General features: G+C 47.0%; 1 protein-coding gene across 2 annotated transcripts in view; it reads left to right on the forward strand.

Annotated features, from left to right (window-relative positions):
* ACOT7 (acyl-CoA thioesterase 7) overlaps positions 1-21876 on the forward strand; it is a 65428-nt gene extending 43552 nt beyond the window's left edge. The window contains exons 8-10 of one of the 2 annotated variants that reach the window (XM_033156553.1): positions 205-321; positions 11881-12065; positions 21540-21876. In XM_033156553.1, the coding sequence (XP_033012444.1) occupies positions 205-321; positions 11881-12065; positions 21540-21644 (407 nt within the window). In that variant the 3' untranslated portion in view covers positions 21645-21876. The remainder of the gene's footprint in view (positions 1-204; positions 322-11880; positions 12066-21539) is intronic. The other variant, XM_033156554.1, reaches the window with a different exon arrangement.
* Positions 21877-22474: the final 598 nt, after the last annotated feature.

Genomic DNA, 22474 nt, shown 5'->3' on the forward strand with positions numbered 1-22474 from the left:
AGGAAAAATCTGAAATGCTTTTTCCAGGTTCTGCTCAAGACTTAGGAGCCAGAGGAGGAATGTGGGGAGCCCAGTGGCTGAGGGTGGGAGAGGGCGATTGGGTAGCTTATTGCCCAGAGTGGCTGGGGCAACCCAGTCAGATGGGGCAGGCTTCCTCCTCTTGTGGCTGCCTCAGTTAATAACTGGCCATTCTCTTTCCTGCAGGTGTTACTATGAAGCTGATGGATGAGGTAGCTGGGATCGTTGCTGCTCGCCATTGCAAGACCAACATAGTCACTGCATCTGTGGATGCCATCAATTTCCATGAAAAGATTAAAAAAGGTAAATTGGTGGGGGTGGACATAAGCATTTCATTTTTTCCGTTGCATTTACACTTTCATGGCCCAAGACACTGGCCTTACTCCCAAGTCGGACAGAGGGTCCAAAGACTTGAGGAAGGAGAAGACCAGATGCCTGAACTGCTGTAGGAGACAGCAAATTGGCTACCCTGCTGGAGATCTCCACAGGGAAGGAAGAACATAAGGAGGTGCCTTATGCTGAGTCGGACTATTGGTGGATCCAGCTCAGTGTTGTATGCACTAACCAGCAGTGTATCTCTAGGGGTTTAGGCATGGAGCCCTATCATGAGGTGCTGGGAATGGCATACTGGGCTTTTTGAATGCAAAGCTGATGTTCTACTATGGACAATTCCCCAGTGATGTTCTACTATGGACAATTCCCCAGTGAAGAGTCCTTGCAGGCAGTGAGGTCTCCTCTGCTCCTGAGAAAACAGTTTCACCTCCCCAGATTCCTTTGTATCCCTGTAAACCACCGTGACCAGCTTGGGGCTTCAGGAGGCATCCCACGCCTGAGGAACTGCATGCCTTCTCCTAGGGGACACGTCCCTTGTCCCTTTCTCTGCAAGGCCCATGTCAGCCTTGAGTTGGCTTCAGGCAAGCCACACTCCAAGCTCCCTGCTGGTCAGCCAGTCGCATCTGGCCTGAAGGTGCTGCCAGCCCACAGGGAGCTCTCTCTGGTCCTGACGACTTGCCGCCCAGCCTGCACTTTTTGCCTGTGCCCGGCCCAGAGCATCCCTGGCAGAGCACTGCTTCTTCCGCTGGGTTTTTGTTCCAGATACACTTGCCATGCAAAGACAAAGGGGAAACTGGGTGGAAGGGAGATCTAGATTCTGCTCTGCAGAATCCTACATGATTTTTATTATTATTTTATGTATTATATTTATTCGTATCCCGCCTTTTTCCTGGACCAGGATGCAAGGCAGCTTACATGTATTTAGTTACAGTCCAAAAAGCTAAAAGCATATGAAAGATAATCATTGAAACAACAATTAAACTGCAATAGAATTAAAATAATATGAATATATATTTGAAAATACAGAGTGTACATTGCATTCAAATGCAGCAAAGGAAGGTGATCCCGGCATGGATCTTTGAAAGCTGCTACACCTTGTCTCCTAGCAGGGAGGGAGAAATGCCTGGTTTTCCAGCAAGGGCATGGAGTGTCAGTGGTCTTCCAAGCAGGGCTGCGTTTCCCACCATACTGAACCAATACTGAATGCTCTGTTATGTGTATAGACAGAACTTAGAGGTCAGTATCTGTTTCCCCCCATCTCTCTGCTGAATCAGAGAGCCATCCAGTCCAGCTTTTGTTCCTAAGAGGGGTGAGCCGCAGGCAGGATGAGAGCATGATAGCTTTTTCCTTCTACCTAAATACTAGGTGCTACACACAATGGCATCCTGTCACTGAACCATGCAGGAGTGCAGCAGGCAGCCTCCCTTATGGGCACATCCAGCTGGGTCACAGGAGCCCTCAGCTGTTTCTTTTGATCCACAGTGTGACCCAGCAAACCGTGTGGGTAGTGTTGAGACCCTTTGAGGAATACACAAGAAAACATTAGTAGGGTGTGGGAAGGAGCCCCCCCCCCTTGACTCGGTGACATTTACCTTTGAGTTGAGAAGCAAGCCCTTCCCTTCTGACTGTCAGTTGCTGCGTTGACTTTCGAGCATGTTCTGTTTCTGAAAGCTTGACTGGATTAAATTGGCTTTCAAAATTTTTATGGGATAGAATGTGGGTCAGAAGTGTTTACCCCTGTGTGGAGAGAAACAGCCTCCTGAAAGGCTGACTTTTCCAAACCAGTGTTGTGTCTCTTACTGCAGTGGAAAAATCCCACGAATTTCAGCAGGGGTTCATAGAGTTCCAATTCACCGTTGTTCTCTTTGAGCCGCCAGCTTTTTCCTGGCAACATTGAGGCTAATCTGAGATCTGTAATGAACACCTCTGACCTACCACAATAAACCTTTTTTTAAAAAAACAACAATACACACATATGCACATAGCCTTCTCTCCATTAAAACTGGGAGAGAATTTAGTTTGCTCCAAATTTTAAAGCTGGCATATCTTAATTCACACCTCCCAAACCTAATATACAGATCGGATTGTAATGTTCCTTTAGAGTTTGCTAGACAGTTCTCTCCTCAAAAAAACATACCAAAATGCATTTGAAAAAGGTGTGTGTTAGGATAAAATACCTTTTGAAGCTTGAAATAAAATACTTCATCACAATATGTATCTAAATACATATTTAATTTGTTTGTGTGTGGATTGCAGATTAATGTGGAAACAGGGCAGGACAAAATTAGGATTAAACAATGACAAATGGACAATTGGCATAGTGATCTGTCCATTCCCGCTTTCTGAAATAGGAAGTGATTAAAATGACCCAGCCTGACTTGCTGGTTCTTGGGGTGCCTTGCTGTCGGTAGGGCTTTTCAGCCTTGCAGGTATTAATCTAGTGCTAGGAAGCCAAAACCTTCCTAAATGGAGATGAGCTTCTTGCCTAGCCAGGCTGTGTGCTCTTCCTTCTCAGGGGTGAACTTGGAAAAAGCAAGCTGCCTTTTGCTCCCTCCCACACACGCCGGGGCGCACAGTAAGGAATAATTGCCGCTTGTCTGTCCCTTTCCCAAGGCGAATTCATACCAGAAGTGACAGCTCACCAGCTGCAAGTCACTGGGGTGGACGCCTTTCACAGCTGACTTTAAAATTACATGAACCCTGGGACTTGCCTCTTTCTCTGTCAATGTTTTTTTAAATATATATATATATATAAAATTCAAATTTATTATCCAAACTGGACATTTGGGCATGGAAGCAACCAGCTGGGCAGGGAGGCAGTGCGATTTCCCTCCCATCTTCATGTTTTACATCTGTGTTATTTACCTACCACACAATGCAGTTGAGAATGGAGGCGTGCAGGATATGTTCCTTTCTTGACATTTTTATCTGCTTTCTTTCTATTGCTGGATCACCAAAGGTAGTGCTTAATCCTCTAGAGTTTTTGTTTGTTTGTAGGGGATGTTTATGCTACTATGCTGGAATCAGATAGGCCCCTGTCAAGTCGCAGTTCAAAAACAAAACAAAAACCAGGAAAAGTATTTGGTTTTGGGGGGGGGCATGTTTGTGTGACAAGGTATTAAGGTTTGTTGTTTACAGTAAAGTTGGCCAGTTATGCAGGGTTTGGAAGTCAATGTAAATTTCAATGTTGATACATTGCTGATTCATTTGTCCCCTTCTTCGTATGGTTGCTGAAGATATGAATTGAAAAAAAGCAATACATGGGGGCTAAAACCTCAGTTAAACCTTAGCTGCGGCTTCAATATAAAGGAGCTGTTTTGTTTAGATGAGAGTTTCACTACTTTGAAAACATTTAGATCCTCTCTTCCCCCTTGCTGATGCCTTGGTCCGGCAGTGTTGCATTCCTCCACTTAAATTAATTGGGGTCTAGCTGACCACAGTAACCTTCAAAATAGCAAGTTATTTGTTCTAATTTTTGCACTCAGGGAAAAATTGCTGAGCGTTCTAGAATGCGGAAGCAGGAGATGACCAACAGTGCTGATCCTGCCTCAGTTGCTAGCACAAAGCCATCCATAACACCCCGAAAACACTGAGTGGTTGCAGAGCAGTTTAGTACGTTTATGTGTTAACAAATAAACCTGCTGCCACCACTGCAAAATTGTTGGGGGTCTTGTGCAGGGTGGTACAAACCATTTGGGTAGGCCATGTTTCTGTCCACCTGCCCGTCCACCTGCTTTTAGGCCCCACAAACAGCACCAGAGGCCGGCCTTCTTTAGGCACCCCTGCCAGGTGAGGTGGGTGGTGACTGAAGAGGCGGCTTTGTCCCCCGGGGGGAGCCCTTCCTGCAGAACTATCTTCTGCAGAAAGGCTTGATGGGAACATTAATTTTTTTAGGTACGAAGACCCCCCCCCCATGACTTTTAATTGTTGTTTACCTCTGTTGGCTGTTTCAAATGTGTTAATGCAGAGATTTGTGGTCTCAGGCCCAAAAGTGGCCCCCAGAACTCTCTTATCAGCCCCTTGGAACTCTCCCCAGGCCACACCCCTCATTGGTCCTGCTCTGCACCCTCCTGACATGCTTTTGCCTGGCTGGAACATGTCCTTGAATTGTGCTAATGCCTCCTGCTTCCGTGGATGGAGAGGGATGTGTTCATGTGTATAGAGACTTCCGTGTGTCTGGAATGTAGCCTATTGGAGGAAGGTTAAGAGCCACATTATTTCATCTGGCTTTGACCACCCGGGTATTGGATACCTTTGTTCACAGAAACCACCATTAGAAGCACATACACCCGCTGCAACAAACTCTGGCATGACACATTCTGTGACTGAGCCTCCAGCTGCGTGTAATTCCAAAAGCGCTCCTTTTGAAGCAGAAGAAGACAATAACATTGCAAGACGGCTTCCACACCTCCCGGGTGTCTTTGCTCCTGCTTTTACCTGTCTCTGGGGTATTTGCTATAAAAGAAAGGAAATCATGAACCTGTTAAAATTTTGCCCAAATAGATCTTATGAAGAAGTATTAGACATGCACTGGAGATGAGCTGCCCTTGTGGAGAAATACCAGCAGTTCCCAAATGTTATCAGGCTTGGCGTTAACCAAGTAACATCTAATGTGTGTGCAGAGCATGCTGTGCTGAGTGTGCCATCTTGTTACAGAGCTGAGAAAGGTTCAGATAAGGCAACGAGAATTGTCAAGGGATTGTAGCACCTCCTCTATGAGGAAGCAGTTAAGCATTTGATTCTTTTAGTTTGTAGGAGAAGGTTGACATGATGGAGGTGCATAAAATTATGCAATGTTTGCAGAGAAGTTGTCTCATAATAAGAATTCAGGATCATGTTGTGAAATAAGAACATAGGAAGGGCATGCTGGATCAAGCCAGCAGCCAATCTAGCCTAGCATCCTGTTCTCACATTGGCCAACTAGTTGCCCCCAAAGGAAACCTGCAAGCGGGATCTGACCACAAGAGCACTCTCCCGCCGTGTGGTTTTCGCTGTAAAAGCAGAACATAGCCATCTTGTCTAGTAGCCATTGATATCCTCCATGAATTTGTCCAACCCTCTTCTAAAGGAGATTTGGGCTGTAGATTCAGGACAGACAAAAACAAACGAACTGTCCATTCACACAGTGCAGAAATTTGTACTTCACTGCCATGGGGTGTGCTCATGTGCGTCTTTAAAGAAGGATTAGACAAATTAATGGAGGAGGATGTATCATCTGTGATTATATTTGCTCCCTGATACTGAATGGCGCCTCCATGTTTTAGAGACAGGATGCTGCTGAATGGCAGTTCCTGCAGGTCAGCAGTGAAACTAAGGGATAGTGGCCTCAATGTTGCCTAGTGGACTTCAGTGATTTCAGACCTGGCTCCTTCCTTGAACCCAGACATGCATCTGGGGACTCACTTCTTATTTCACTCCCCCACAGTATTTCTGTGGTACTGGTGCTGTGACCGATCTTAGACCAGGCTGCAACCCAGCTGTGGGACAGCCTGGGGCTCACCAGATGTTTTGGGCTACCACTCCCATCAGCCTTAGCCAGCATAGCTGTATGATGCTGGGGGTGACAGGAGCATGACCCTGCTGACCGAGGGTAATGGGAGTTGTGGTTCCAAACATCTGGAGTGCTCCAGGCTGACTTGGGCCACCCCTCTCAACAGCTGGAATTCTGTATCTAAGGGGGAGGGATGTCTGGCACTAGCTGTGTTTTTCCTTTCCCAACCAGATGTGTGTCTGGGGAGGGGGAGGGGACACACACACACACACACACTGTTCTGGGGATCAGCCTTGTTTGCTTTCCATGCTAAGGGATCCGTTTCCTTTCCTTCACATCACAAAGGAGGCTTGAAATTACAGATAATAGCATCTCTTAACAGATGGAACCTGCTGTTTCTCTTTTAAATGTCAAAACTGATTAGGTGCTCTTATTCAATCGCAGAGATGTGGAAAAACCATCTGACTTTACTGTTCCTCATCCATCCCCACCCCCTGTGTGTGTGTTTTAACGATAGTCATGTGTTCTGGATTGGCTCTTTCCCTCTCTTCTCTTCCCCCCCCCCCATGCTTAAAGTTGCAGAGTAGGCTGTTCCGTGCATGAATAAAACAGCAGATTCAGGCTGTTAACCTAAAAAAGGGAGGGAGTGCATGGGAGCACAAATCTACAACCCCAGTTTCAGTAATTCAAAAACACGCCTGACATTTGCAACCCGTCAGGCAAATGCACAGAGGGTGGTGAGGCGTGGCAGGAGAACAGGTGCTGAAATGAGCAGGCCAGAGCATTCCAAGATGTGGGCAGGGTCTTTGTGTTTCGTGACTTTCGTGGTGGAAGGAAGTGGGCACCAGCCTACAAATTTGACTTAATAATATGATTTTATAAAATGCCTCCAGCCAGGATTGGTGTGATGCGCTCAAGGCTGAAATGTGCACCCGGCTGTTTGGCGCACACATCCCTTGGGCTGCATTTAGCTTAGGTATACTTTGAGTAAACCACTTGAAATTAATGGGCTGAGCAGGTCCAACACTGAATACAGCACGTCATGAACCTATTCTGAAAGGTTTTGCCACTGCATGCCTTTTTCCTCCAACGCTGCTCATTTTACAAAACACCCTCTTGTTGTCTCTTCCTGGGGTGGTAAAGAGCAACTGCTTGAGAGAAGTTCCTGTGCCCGAATGGATCCCCCTGTCAGCTACAATCTCTCAGCAGGTTATATAACGTGGGTGTCTCTGGAGGAGCATGTTAGATTGATTCCTGGGGTAACACATCAGTGCTGTTGCAATGAGTCTTAAAATTAGGAATGGTGTGAACACAGGAAGAGCCTGTGGGTTCAGGCCAAAGGGGGCTCATGTAGTCTAGCATCCCGTTCTCACAGTGGCCAACCAGTTGTCTGCCACAAGCAGGACTTGAGCACAAGAGCCCTCTCCCCTCCTGTGCAATGTATTCAGAAGCATTTCTGTTTCCAACCGTGGAGGGAGAGCATAGCCATCATGGTTAGTGACCATTGATAGCCTTATCCTCCATGAATGTGTCCAGTCCTCTTTTCAAACCATCCAAATTGGTGGCCATCACTGCCTCCTGTGGGAGCGAGTTCCATAGTTTGACTATGATTTGTATGGCGAAGTCATTTCTTTTATCTGTCCTGAATCTTCCAATATTCATCTTCACTAGTGGATGTGTTGTGAGATAAGGAGAAAAACTTCTTTCTATCCCCTTTCTCTATGCCATGCATACTTTTATAAGCTCCCCCCCACACTCCTTCTCCTGTAATGCCAGAACCCAGGGTCATCCAGGGAAATTGTCTTGCAGCAGAAGCAGAACTTCACACAAATCATAATTTAATTTGCAGAATTCACTGGCAGAAGGTGTCACGACTGTCCGTAGCATAGGCAGCTCATGAAGTCACCCACACAAAGTTCAGGGTGCTAATTCTGGTGTATAAAGTCTTATACAGCTTGGGACCCAGGATACCTGAAATATTGTCTCGCCTCTTATATACCGAATCGATCACTGTGCTCTGCATATGAGGGCCTCCTGCAAATGACATCTTATCAGAAGCTCTGTTCTGCATAGTGCGGGATTCTAGCATTTAGTGTTGTTGCATGTACCCTTTGGAACTCCCCCCTACTTGAATATTAGACAGGCACTGTTTCTGCACCTACCAAAAACCTTCCTCTTTCAGCAAGCCTTTTAAGCTGAGATCTTTCCCACTCTGCATCTGTTTTTTTATCACTTGTTCATTGCCCTGGGCTCCTTTGAGAGGAAGGGTGGGAAATACATTTTAAAAATAAATAAAGCCCAGACCCAGACCTCCTTAGCCTTCATCAAGGCGGTGGCCTTATGTGTCTTCAGAGTATGGAGCCTCCATGTTTAGAGACAGTGTACCTCTGGGTTCTGGTTGCCAAGCAACAGCAGCGAGAGCAGGATGTTGTTTTCAAGCCCCCTTGGCGATCTTTGCTGTGGGAAGCAGGACGGCGGACTAGATGGGTCTGCCCTAGTGGGCCATGAGTTATCCCTGTGTTTGTAAACCTCACTTGAGTGATTGCTTGAGATCTATTTGCGAAGTCTAAGCCAATTTTGGATAATCTGTAGGGCACTTAGATGAACAAATTAGAGCACAGAATGTATAGCTGTGCTGGAAAATGGTACCTTTCTGTTAATTCCCCCCCCCAGCTGCTGCCATGGAATAAATGATGGCGCTGCAAACTACAAGTTCACCGTTAATGCATTTTTGGCTTCATTTGATTAGTGAAAATGTGTTTATCCCACATTTCCGTTTTGCTTGTTTAGGTTTTGTTTTTAAAGATCAAGGTGACTTATGACACACTTAATACGTGCATCTGAACAAAATAATAGAAGCAAAAATTACAGAACAAAAGATTTGTCATGGCAGATACAGTAAATATAAAATCAGGAGGGTTGTGTGTTGGTCCCTAAGATGCTCCAAAAATCTACAGCCAAATGGGACACAGCCAAATGAGTGAAAATTATGGCACACTTTCAGTAGATACAGGTTTTTGTAACAACAACAACACAACAACAACAAAACAACAACTGTTAGAATTTAATTACTTTTTAATAATTGTCTTTTATGTGTGTTTTTAGCTTTTTGCATTTTACCTGTGTTGTTTCAGTCCATGTGAGCCACCTTGAAACCTGGTCTGGGGAAAGGCAGACACTCTCTCTCTCTCTCTCTCTCTCTCTATATATATATATATATATATATATATATATATACTCTAAAGTTCTCCAGAACTTTTAATCAGGCAAAGCAGGGAGGGGTAGATGGATGGGTGGGTATGAAATAGGCTGAATGTTGTAGCCATCAGGTCAGCTTGTGGAGGCCTGGGTTCCCAGGGGGAGACTGCAGGCTGAATCATTCTCCCCGCTGCTCCCCTGTACTGTATCCCCAGTACTGTGGGGATACAAAAGCAATGAATGTTTCCGTGTGTGTGTGTGTGTGTGTGTGTAAGGGACCATGGTTTACTGGTACATCTGCAACAAGCAAACCACAGTCAAGGCAGTTCTGTGACCTCTCTGCTTAGAAGATGACAGGTAGGTCTTGTCAGCATGTTTGTGATGTGTTAAGCAGGGTAGGACACTAACCCATGATCATCGTTGGGCTGCTGCCACAGCTGAGCTGTGAATTGAACACAGATTCCCCCATATCATAGAACTGTAGAATTGGGACCCTAGGGTCATCTATCCCCTATCCCTGCAATGCAGGAATCACAGCTAAAGAACACCTAAAGGTAAAGGGACCCCTGACCATTAAGTCCAGTCGCGGACGACTCTGGGGTTGCGGCGCTAATCTCGCTGTATAGGCTGAGGGAGCCGACGTACAGCTTCCGGGTCATGTGGCCAGCATGACTAAGCCGCTTCTGATGAACCAGAGCAGTGCATGGAAACACCGTTTACCTTCCCGCTGGAGCAGTACCTCTTTATCTACTTGCACTTTGATGTGCTTTCGAACTGCTAGGTTGGCAGGAGCTGGGACTGAGCAACTGGAGCTCACCCCATTGCGGGGATTCGAACCACCAACCTTCTGATTGGCATGCCCTAGGCTCTGGTTTAACCCACAGTGCCACCCGCGTCCTGTAGAGAATGCCTAGCACACAGCTATCCAACCTCTCCTTAAAAAACTTTAAATGGGCTTCCATGTGAAAGTCCTACAGATATTTGAAGCAGGCTATCGTATCACCTCTCGAAATGAGCTTTGTATCCACTGAACTTTAGCTAACTTTTCAGGGCCCGCATGCAGATTGCAGATTATAATGCTACTTCTGATGTGTTGCTCCATCACCCTCATGTTAATGGGAATGGCCCATGGATTTTACAGCACAATGGCATGAAACACCTTTGGCATCTCTGACGAGGGTCAGTTTTGCAATCTTGCCTGGTTGTGCGGCTCCTGCAGTGTGACAGGCCCTGCCATTTCCCAGCGATGCCCATGAAAAGATGCCCAGAGCTGCTTCTCAGGAATTTGCTGACTCGCTGCCAGCGCCTTCCTTGCCCCAGCACTGGACAAGATCTTTGTCTTTGGAAAAAAGAAGAAGTTATAAATAAATAAAAAGCTACCCAAGCTGGAATTGCCCTCTTACAGCTTGTTTTATTTTATTTTATAGTGTTTATAGTGCCTGTAGCTTCTAAGTCAAGCTCTGTTCTACTGGTTTTTATCTAGTACAAATGATGACATAAAACTGGAAATTGAAAAACAAACCTGCTTTAATTGGTAAAAGTTCATCTTGTCATTAGGATCCAAACACTTAACAGCTTTGAGCTACCAAACTCCACTTGGCACCCAGCACCCTTCCCTGCTCCCCCAGCTGGCTTTTCATTGCTGGACCTCTTGCACGTACCCAAAGTGCTGCTGTGCATGGCACTGACATGAATCCCACCGTTACTGATTTTACCCTTGGTAAAAAAAAACTTGCTTTGAACAGACAAAGCCTGGTGTGGAGGAGAAGGCTCTCAATGGCTGCTAGCCACAATGGCTATTCTCTTCCCCCACAGTCAGAGGCGGCAATGCACCTGAATGCTGGTTGCTTGAAGTCAAAGAAGGCAAGAGGACTCTTTCATTCAGATGCTGCTTGTGAGTTTCCTAATCAGTCATCGGGTCGGCCACTGTGAAAACAGGATGCTGGACTAGATGGACCCCCTTTGGCCTGATCCAGCAGGCTCTTCTGATGTTCTTATAGGACCTAAACACTCAAGAAGCATGGAATTCCTCCTTGGGACCCTGCTATGTAAAGGGGAGCTGCTTGACCTCCATGTACCCACATGAGGTGCTGTAAGAGAGACTCCCTGAGCTCATTTTGTGTGATTCCCTGCATCAAAAGTGCTACTTGGCATTCTGGCCCCTCACCTACCCTTTCTGCCTTCTGTTGGAGAACCTGGTTGATTTATTGATTTCATAAAATTTATATACTGCATGATTGTAGCGAATATCAAGAGAGGTTTACAAAAAGAATAAAACAGCTAGATTATTAGTAAAGGCAATAACATTTTTTAAAAAAACCAGTAACAAACTAAAAAGACATCTGCATTCTAAATATCTGGGTAGGCTTGTCTAAATCAAAAAGCTTTTAGCAGGCACCAAAAAGAGTACAGTGAAACCGCCTGTCTGGTGTCAATACGCTAGGAGTTCCAAAGTGCAGGTGCTGCCATGCCAAAAGATTGATTTCTTGCAAAAGCGGAACAGGTGATGCTCCTAACAATTCCAGTTCTGCAGATCGAAGCGGTCGAGTGAGCATATATAGGGTAAGACAATCTTGCAGATGTAGACTGGTCCCACGTTACTCAGGTCTTAGTATCCCAATAGTAACACCTTGAACTTGGCCCGGGAGCAAATCTGCAAACAGTGCAGATCTCTGAGCAGAGGTGCGGACAAGTCTTCTGTCAGCAATTGTGCCACAGCATTCTGCACGAACTGCAGCTTCTGGATCTGATGCAAGGGAAGCCCCACATAGAGTCCACTGCAGTAACCCAGGCATGAACTACTGTGGGCCAAGCTTGATGAACTCCTCTGTGTCTTGCAGGCTGCGTGATCACAATTTCTGGGCGCATGACCTTCACGAGCAATAAGTCCATGGAGATCGAGGTCTTTGTGGATGCTGACCCCTTTGTGGACGAGTCTCAGGAGCGGTATCGGGCTGTCAGTGCATTCTTCACCTATGTGTCCCTAAGCAAGGAGGGGAGGCCGCTCCCTGTCCCACAGCTGGTGGTAAGCCTTATGAGTCCCCCCTCCCATCTTTTGGTCCTGCAGAACTTGGCTACGAGTCCTTCTCTTCTCTCTCTCCACCCCCCCCCCCATTTTGGCACGTGTTCCTAGATGACTTCAGAGATGTTAAGCATCCTGGGAGACTCTGCACTCATGCTGTTGGTGAGAAGCATTTGAAAGCAAACACAGAACCCTCCTGCTTAGCCGTTTCCAGCTGCATTTCAATGTATTGTTTAAACAAAACACGCAGCATTGTGAAAGCCCTCCAGGGTTGTGTTTTCCCTCTCTGCTTCCAGGGTGGAGAGGTCACATGGATTCAAGTTTCTCGTTTGTCAGAGATGATGTGTCTTACGCAGTTGAGCTCTTTATGCAATGTCCCTGGGGCTTTTTTGTGTTCCGTCCAGCAAAATCTTGTTCTCTTAATTCAGCATAGAAAAAAAGAGAGAGAAGAAGCTGCTTAAATTAGGCTGAAGACACATTTTGTTTTGTTTTTTCAGAGAGCTGAAAGTGGTTTGAAAGAGAGATCTACTGCTCATGGTGTGTGTATGGGGGGGGGGGTGTCATCTTGGTTTTGCCCTTGACCAAATGGGCTTGACAGGTTTTTTTGTTTTAAAGCAACCTGCCAAACCTATTTGGCTAGAGAAAGCAGTTGAATAAAAAAGATGTGTGTGTGTGTGAGAGAGAGAGATGCCCCCCTCAAACGATTTTCACGTCTCTAAAATTATTTCTCCAGTCCTTTACCATAACTGCATGTTGCTGCCTAAGCAAGTGTAGCTTCCCAGACCTACTTCTGCCAACCTAACACAAATATGAGGGCAGAAGGGGCATTTCTAGGGAAGGAGGCGTGCATAATCTCTCCTGGGCCCATCAGTTCTTCCCAACAGTTGCCGCATCTCCACCTCTTGACTGCTTTCCCCTCCACTGAGTTTACATCTCTTTCCAGTCAGAGCCTGGCTTAGACAGGGAGGGGGGCATTTTTTAAAAAGTGGGCTGGTAGAGCATTTGTGTGCGAGAACCAGCTGAGAAAGGGTTAAACATCCTACCCACTTCTCTGCTGGACCACCATCATTTATCCCACTCATACACATGCCTCTTTGCTGAACATACAGGGCTGGCAACCCTGTATATTTTTCTCTGTCCACCCTTAGTGTCTCCAAAGAGTACCCTTAAAATCTATGATAAGAAAACACCTAACCGTTTCTACAATGTTTGTTTCATTACTGTCTCTTGAAATATTTTTTAATTATAAGCATTAAGTAGGATTGGTGCAGAATTTGGAGCCAACCGGCCTCCAGCTTCTATCAATGTTTGAACATCACCTCTTCCTCCTCCCCAAAAAAGTCTTCCTGGCTTACTTTTCCTACCGACTATTGTCAGTCCCGCTTCCCTTTTATTGCCTATTTTTAGCTGTCTTCACTCAGCCGCTCTTTTGCTGAGAGAGAAACAGCTGAGTGAGAGAGTTGTTCCTCGATTAATATGTTATGCCTTGTTGATTTCCTACGGCACTCAACTCTTTCCCCCACAGTGTTTCAAAGCATTTAGTCGACTCGGCTTGGTTTTGCTATCGGAGTAGAGTTTATATAATTTGTTCTTAACATTAAACGAAACACACAGATACACCCCACTTAAATTTCTTTGCGCTAGTAAATGGGGGGCACCCCCCCGAATGTGCTTCACTTCTTTATTTCTGGAGCTTGTTATTGCCTTCATGGAATTTAAAGTCAGCTCAGCTCCACTTCATGTAACTTTCCATTCTTGTAAGGCTGTTGGCGGGGCCAAGGCTTTGATTTATTTCTTGTGTATTTCATAGAATCGTAGAATCACAGCGCTGGAAGGAACCACAAGGGTCATCTAGCCCAACCCCCTGCAATGCAGAAATCACAGCTAAAGTATCCCTGACAGATGGCCATCCAACCTCAGTTTAAAATCCTCCAATGAAGGAGAGACCACCACCTTCTGAGGGAGTCCTTTCCACTGTCAAACAGCTCTTACCATCAGAGAGTTCTTCCTAATGTTTAGTCAGACTCTCTTGTATGTAATTTGGATCCATTGATTTGAGTCCTACCCTTTAGAGCAGCAGAAAACAGGCCTGCTCCATCTTCCATGTGGCAGCCCTTTAAATTTTTGAAGATGGCTATCATATCACCTCTCAGTCTCCTCTTCTCCAGGCTAAACATACCCAGCTCCCTCAACTGTTCCTCATCAGGCTTGCTTTCTAGACCCCTGATCATCTTGGTTGGCTTCTCTGCACATCTTCCAGCTTGTCAATATCCCTCTGCAACTGTGGTGCTCAGAAATGGACACAGGGCTCTAGGTGGGGTATGATCAGGGCAGAGTAGAGCACAAGGCTTTTGTTGATGTAGCCTAAAATTTATTTATTTATTTATTTGCCACTCTTACACACCATATTCCAAACCACAGCTTACATCAACAAGAGGAATAACAACCAGTAAAACAACATCTTAAAACGGCCACAACAATTGCATAGCAAGGCAGCTGAAAGTATGTTATCAGCCAGCTGGGAAAGCATTTATTCTCTGTAGGAACCCCAGTGGGAGCCTTAACACCCCAACGTATCTTGCTTCTTCCCCATTAGGGTTTTAGGGGAGCCCCAAGTCACATATTTAGGTCCCTCCAGCACAGAGCAGGCCTTCTCTTGTCTCTCCAGCTTCCAGCATCAGCCAAACTGAAACACACAACTCCCTGGCTAGCATTGTGTTGTGTTTTCCTAAAGCCACTAACTATTTATTTATTTATTTATTTAACATGCTGCTTAAGTACAAACATCTCTGGGTGGCGTTCAAAAATTATAACACAGAAAAGGTTAAAAATCGGGTTAAAACTATAAAATCAGACCTCAGTTAAAATGCCTGCTGGAATAAAGTCTTCAGTAAGTCCCGGAAGTTTAGAAGCAAAGGGGGCCTGACTGACATGGCTAAGACTTCAGGTTATATCCCTGACACCTGCAATAGAACAGCTGGGTAGGTCTCTCTCTCTCTCTCTCTCTCTCTCTCTCTGGCCTTGGAGAGCTGCTGCCAGTCAGAGTGGACAAAGTGGGGGCTGGATAGATGCAATGGAACCTGGCTTGGCATGTTAATGTTTTCCAGGGTTTGTGTTCCTGCCTCTGCTCTAAGCCGCTGTATTCCCTCGAGCCAGAATTAAATTTCTGGCAAACGGGCTCCCCACCCCATGCTGAGCAACGCGGAGATGCTAATCTTCTTGGATTGCAGTGTTCCGATTTCCTTGAACTGATGTGTTTGTCTTTGAGGCTGGTCTGCTGTGCAGTTTCCAGGCGAAGGTCTCTCATCCCAGGCTCCCTGCTGCTGTGGCATCCAGGGGGCACATCAAGGGCTGCTTCGCATTGCCAAACCAAACTGGGCTCCTCCTGCTTGCCGCTCAGTGCGTCTGCAAAGCAGAACTGCCTCAGGCTGCAGAGAATCATAGAATTTTAGAGCTGGAAGGGACCCCAAGGGTCATCTAGCCCAAACTCCCCTAAGCACGGGGAGTTTCCTAAGACTATTTCCCATCACCACCACTTCTAACCAGAGATTCAGCTGCATTAACACCTAGTTAATGAGAATCCATATCTTCCATTGATCTGCTGTGCCCACATACTGCTGTTGGGCCTGTCTGAGGGCAGCGAGTAGTGAGAGGCAAATTAAATGTTGAGTACTAGAATGTAGGTGTCCAAAGGATGACTTCACGGCCCATGTAGCCAATTCCTTGTCCCTTGGGGCAGGGTTCCAAAGCTACCTTTGGCTAAGAGACTGAGCTCCTTAGTTCAACTCTTGCCTTGCCCATGAGCTCCCTAGAACGCCATGCAAAAGCCTCTCTGGTGTGGATTTCTGCTCCCAGCTATTGGCAGCTCAGATGCCTCTGGGGAAACTAGCAAGCAGGATATGAAGGCAAAGCTGTCTCTCCTGCCCTCCGCAGCATCGGATATTCTGTGGCCTCTGAACCCAACAGCAGTTTATCGATCTCCCTCTCTAGATTTGTCTGATTCCCTTTAATATTTTAGACGGTTTTGATGTCTAAATTAGCAGCTGTCACCCCGTCTCGTGAATAATACTGGCCTATCTTGCTAGAAAATTGTTAGGCAAACTGTGAGGTTATGAAATTTAGCACATCATCAGTTTCAGTATTAATATGAGTGCCTGTCTGCTGTCTCCACCCACATTCCACCTCGAGACTGACACAGTGCAGGCTCCCTCCCTTGATCCAACATCACCCCAACCACCCAGGCCATTCCATTCTCTCTAGCCCAGGGGTAGGCAGTTGCACCCTTCAGGTGTTGGAGCTGCCAGAATGTGGGTCTGGCCTGATCCACACTTACAAAGTTGGTTGGCCTGTTAAAAGAATTTTCCGGCCAGCTATTCTGCAGGCATGGTTTGAAATCTAAACTGAACAAGCGCATCTCTAAACTTGGGAGGGGGGAGGCAAGGTTGGACCTGGGACCTCATGCACCCAACCAGCTCAGCTGCAGAGGATTCAATGACAGCTTGAAATAGGGAGAGGACGGGCCCAGGTTTGCTAGTTGACTTTGGGTCAGCCCCACTCCTGTCCCCCAGGGTTGTTTGGCTTCAATAGGTATAATCTCAGCAGGAGGCAGTAGTGATAAATAAAGGAAGGGTCCTCTTCCAAATTCCAGGGCTGAGCTTTGAGGCCTGGCTCTGATTAACCACCAATTGTGTTGGAGGAATGCTGGCTTGAGTTTACTTCTGCAGGGGATGGTTGGGTGTGTTGGAATTTTAGCTGCAGTTACTTTATGGGGGGTAGTTCCTGCCATTTTCCATCTTAAAATATTCTCTCTCTAGGTCAACTCTGGGTCTTCTGGGGGTGGGGAAAGCCTCCAGGCAGTTGCAATGCAAGGGGCTGTGGTGACTTTTTTAGTTTGGTCTCCTGCGGAGCGGGGGTGGGGAGGCTTGGCAGGCATGGGGCAAAGCTGGCAGGAATTCTTCAAGCTGTGTGGCTGTTCTGCATTTTAACTGGGTCATTTCAGCAGGGGGCAGAGGGAGGAGTGCTGCTGCTGAACTGTGCCGCATGAGGCTGGGTTACCAGGAAATCCCAGGTTCAAATGTACCGGTAACTTGCTGGGTTGCCACCCACCCACCTGTAATATTCTGAAACTGGGCTTACCTTATGATGCTGGGAAGAGTTAATGCAGGCCAAGGTTCATATTAGACACAGTTGCATGGAACTTACTCCAACCTTTGTTGATGGAAAGCAGTCCCAAGAAGCTGAAAATTCCAGGAGGGGGCTGCTGGACCTTTTCCTGCCCCTCCAAGCTCTTGTCACGTGCGCCCCCCAGCCTTGCAGGTGCCTATAGCAGTGTTGTTTGTTGAGCCAATTGTGAGCACAGTGACCATAGGACTATTAAATTAAATATCCATGTAAATGGCCAATTACCAAGACAACCCAGCACTGTCACGTTTGATTTCAAAGAATTCCTCAGAACAAGGAGACTGGTAGAAAGGAGTGTGTAATGCAGATCAGGAAAGGGCAAGAGGATGCCAGTGCGATTAATGGATGGAGTCAAAGGATCTATTGGGGCAAGGAGGCTTCCTTTAAAAAGCAGAAGTCTTGTCCAAATGGAGAGAACTTTGGCAAAAGGAGTGCAGGCAGACAGCAAGGGATGCTAAAAAGGGAATGGGGGGGGGCATGTTGCTAAAAGCATTATGATTAAGACCAGCAACAGGAAGTTCTTTAAATACAGTAGTAGCAGGAGACTGTCATCTGTGGAGGTGCTTGAACAGGAGGCTGGGCTGGATGGGCCATTGGGATGTCCCAGCAGGCTCTTCTGATGTTCTTACATCAAGTGGGGAATTGCTCTTAGGGGAAAGGGGTTAAGCAGCACCAACACCACCAGGGCTCTGCTCTGTATTGCAGGCTTCCATGACAAAAGATCGCATCAGCACGAGCCATGCTGGCTGGGGTGGGTGGCTGTTGTGGTCCAAAACACCGGAGAGGGGCATCAACTGGGTTGGGGGAAGGCAGCTAAGATAACAGCACAGAGTTCAGCTGCAGGTTCTGCAGCGCTGGCTGAATTAACTGTTAAACGTTAGCATTCTAAAGCAGTGTGGTCAAGTTCCCCAAAGTGAGTGATTCCTGCAGGTTTGCATGGTTTCCACAATGGGGGAAGGAAATCCTTGGAGAGTCACAATGTTCCTCACCACCAGGATGAGAGGCCCCTCGGGGTGAAAGGGGCAGAGAAGGAAGAGCAATCGAGGTGAAAGGTGGGCAAGTTTGGGAAGGAGGCTTGGGAAAGCCCCGCAGTTGGATCTTACCGAGAGCCAGCGTGGTGTAGTGGTTAGTGTGTCGGGCTAGGACCCAGGAGAGACCAGGGTTCAAATCTGCTGCTAGGCCATGAAGCTCACTGGGTGACATTGGGCCTGTTACCACCTCTCAGCCTACCTCGCAGGGTTGTCGTGGGGATTAAATGAACCGGGTGAAAACCACGTGGCACCATCTTGAGCGCCATGGAGGAAGAGGTGGGATATAAATGCAATCAATAAAATAAATGCCCATCTGTTCCAGCTCTGGCTTTGCTGTGGTGGCCAACCAGGTGCCTCTTGGAAGCTCCTGAGTGAAATGTGTGTGTTTTGGGGGGTGGGGGGCAAGGGACTTATCTAGCAATGCAGGGCCAAAGATCTTCCCTTCCAGCTGGAAGATATGTAACACTACTTGGCAGCAAATAAACACAGAGGACTCAGTTGGAAGGGAGCGAATCATTAACGCCACCACTCTTCCTGGGGGAATCATCCTGCCAGGCTGGTGCATAATAACCACTGTGATCCAGAAACATCCCCCGGCTGCCTCCGACTAAACCACCAAGGAGCCTGCCAGCCACCTAGCCTGTGCCTTTTTACGAATGATTAAGTACCTGGGTTCAGCCACAAGTCCTCTGCGTGTAAAACACGTCCCTGCATATGGGATTGTCGCATCAACTGGCAGGTGTGCCAGGAATGTCCTTGTCTCTGATGTGCAACAGAGGATCGGAAAACCAAGTGCTTGCAGAAGCCAAGACCGGAGCTTGATCCTTTGACCCTCTTTGCCTGCACCCCTTCAGTCGCCACAGATTCTGTGCAGGCTCAAATATTATATTGGGGGAGAGTGTGTGTAAATCAAGCAGGTTCTTGTTTTATTGATTTGGAGTGCTTGGACCCCCACTCTTCAGTCAAAAAGGCTCCTGGATTGGCTTACATACAGTCAATTAAAACAAGACAGGCCCTGCCCACTCAGGCTTACAGTTTTCAACAAACACAAAGGAAAATGGACAGGGAGGGAAGCAGGAGGATCACACTCGGGGACAAATTCAGTTCTTTGTATAATGACCAGCTGGCACAAAGCAGATCATAGACTTGTGGAGTTGGAAGGGAACGAAAGGATCTTCTAGCCCAGGGGTGGCCAACTCCCAAAAGACTGCGATCTACTTACAGAGTTAAAAACCGGCAGTGATCTACCCCCTTTTTGGGGGGTCAGGTGAAAGTTGGTGAGCTTTTTTAGGGAGTGGGAAAGCCCCGTTTTTGGGGGGTGCAGGGCAAAAATTTGAGCTTTTTTTTAGGGGAGCCAAAGTTGTTGAACTTCTTTGGAGGGAGCCAGTGATCTATCACAGATGTCCTGTGATCTACTGGTAGATCAGAATCTACCTGTTGGACGTGCCTGTAATCTAGTCCAAACCCCTGCAATGCAGGAACCACAGCAAATACGATTGCAGATGAGCATTTTCCTTCTGTCTTGCATCTACAGTGGTGGACTTGTTGCTGGTCCAAGAGGCAGTGTGATTCAGTGACTAGTGTGTGATGTTTAGGTATGTGAAATGAAGTGGGGTTTGTGGGAGGTAGGGATGTTGTGGAATCTCATCAGAATGGGAAACGGTACCGGAAATTATGTGGATTCAAACAGGAACAGAGTTCAGGCAGGCAAATGTGATTGTGTACTCACTGTTGTCACTTTTTTGCCACTCGCCCCTCCCCAAAATGACACAAACGACGTAGCAGTATCACAATTTAATTGCATGTAAATTTGGCCACAGCAAACAAGGAAAAAAAAGTGTTTTGTGGAATTCAAGCTGCATCATCATCATCATGAATTTATATGTATGCTGCTTTTCCATGGTGGGACCATGCTCAAAGCAGTTCACAACAACATGCAGAATAAATTCGAACACTTCAAGATAAAAAGTCATGCTAATATCAATATGGCAAGCAAACATTTCATGTTAATAAACACTGAAACAAAATACAATACAATACATCCATGTAGCAGCAAAAACAATGCTGCCGCCACCCCAGCAGAGGGTTGGGGCAAGGCTGGGGCAATAGCTTACCTCTGGTGGTAGCAAAACAGAAATGACATTCCTTTGCATCCCTCACTGTGGGTGTGAGTGACCACCCCCCCCCCAGCCATGGTGAACAGGGGTTTGAGACGGAAAGGAGCAGAACCTGGAGGCCCTAGGGAGCAACCCCAAGTGAGCAGCTCTGTTGGGACCCAGAAACAAGGGTTGGGAGATGAAATGATCAGAGCCCTTACACTGGTCTGTCTACCTATCTCAGTATAGTCACTCTAGACTGACTGGCAGCAATGGCTCTTTGGAGTTTCAGGTAGAGATTGCTGCTGGGGATTGAATCTGGGACTTCCTGTGCAAAGCAGGTGCTTTACCACTGAGCCACCATCCCTTACTTCTAGCATCTTTCTTTGCTGCTGAAACTGCAAGGAGAACCAAAGAGGCACAGGAGACCTACAAGGGAGCTGAAGGGAATGGGAGAGCTCTAAGGATCTGGAGGGCATCCCTTGCAAAACACCTACCTGGAAATGTGCCCTTAACAAGATCATTTTGAAATGTGGATTCCAGGGTACCCCTTGATTTCCTGTAGCTGTGGACGAGGACTGATAGATGTTTCTTGTCTGTGCTGATGTCTCTAAGGAAGATCCTCCCCTTAACCTAGCCAGCCAATGTTAGGATGAGTGGTTGTAAGAATATGAGAACCACTTTTGTCGAAGATTTAAAACACAGTGAAATAAGTGGCTGGGAAAACCCTGTCTGTCCCTCTAATAATAACAACAACAACAACAATTTATTATTTATACCCCACCCATCTGGCTGGGTTTCCCCAGCCACTCTGGGTGGCTTCCAACCAAATATTGAAAACAATACAGCATCAAACATTAAAAACTTCCCTAAACAGGGCCGCCTTCAGTTGTCTTTTAAAAGTAAAATAGTTGCTTATTGCCTTGACATCTGCTGGGAGGGCGTTCCACAGGGCGGGCGCCACTACCGAGAAGGCCCTCTGCTTGGTTCCCTGTAACCTCACTTCTCGCAGTGAGGGAACCGCCAGAAGGCCCTTGGCGCCAAACCTCAGTGTCCAGGCTGGACGATGGGAGTGGAGACGCTCCTTCAGGTATACAGTGTGTTGGGTTCCAGGGCCAACTTAATCCAGCCTTGACCGTTGCCACACCTCTTCTGTCTTTGCTCGGCAGGTAGAAACAGAAGACGAGAAGAGGCGTTTTGAGGAGGGGAAAGGCCGCTACCTCCAGACCAAAGCCAAGCGCCAGGCACAGACCCAGCCGCTCACTCAGCAATGACCGATCTCAGCCGGAGCCCCTTCCGGGAGGAGAGAGCCACCATCAGCACATCCACTCAGAAATCTTCACTTTGGGCATTTCAATAGCAGAACCGGACCGGGTAGCACATAGAGCCCTCATGGCACCCCAGAGAAAGTCACCATTCTGTCATATCTGTACTTGTCGTAGCTAGTCCAACCGACACATTAGGAGCCATGCTAGGCGACCAGGGATGCCCTTGGAAAGGTGGGTTGGGGGGCTTCGGGACAAGGGAGTGGGGGTGGTAATCCTGCTTGGGGGGTTATGGGGCTTCATTATTTTGAAGGCTGCTCCGCCTAGGAGGGCTGCTGTATGTTAACAAGGTTTTTTGCGGGGATGGGGGGGATTTGCCTTGAAAAATCCTGGCCAGCCTCCCCTAGCCTAATGCCCTCCAGATGTTTTGGGCTTCCAATACTGATGGGACTTGTAGTCCAAACCTCTGGAGGACACCAGGATTGTGAGGCAGGCTACCCTTGTTACATGCAGACAAACTGAACACAAGGACTACTCATTGCACTTACGGGGGCTGCTCTCCCGACCCCCCAAAAAGGCACTAGCATTCTCTTGGAAGAATGATGGGACCGTTAGCACAGATTTTTTTCCAGGGCCTTGTGTCTTCGTTATGCTCTTGTTTCACACCTTTCCCTTCCTCTCAGCAAACACCAAAAGCTGCTTCATGACAGTCACAAGCCTAAAAAACAACGCTGTTCTCTGTATTGTTATCTGGAAGTCTCTCTTCGTCCTGTTCCATTCCTCTTGACTATACATATATATATGTATATGTATGCCTAATTTATTTAATGACTATTGTG

The sequence above is a fragment of the Lacerta agilis genome, chromosome 8 (assembly GCF_009819535.1).
Source record: "Lacerta agilis isolate rLacAgi1 chromosome 8, rLacAgi1.pri, whole genome shotgun sequence".
In the NCBI taxonomy this organism is placed as follows: Eukaryota; Metazoa; Chordata; class Lepidosauria; order Squamata; family Lacertidae; genus Lacerta; species Lacerta agilis.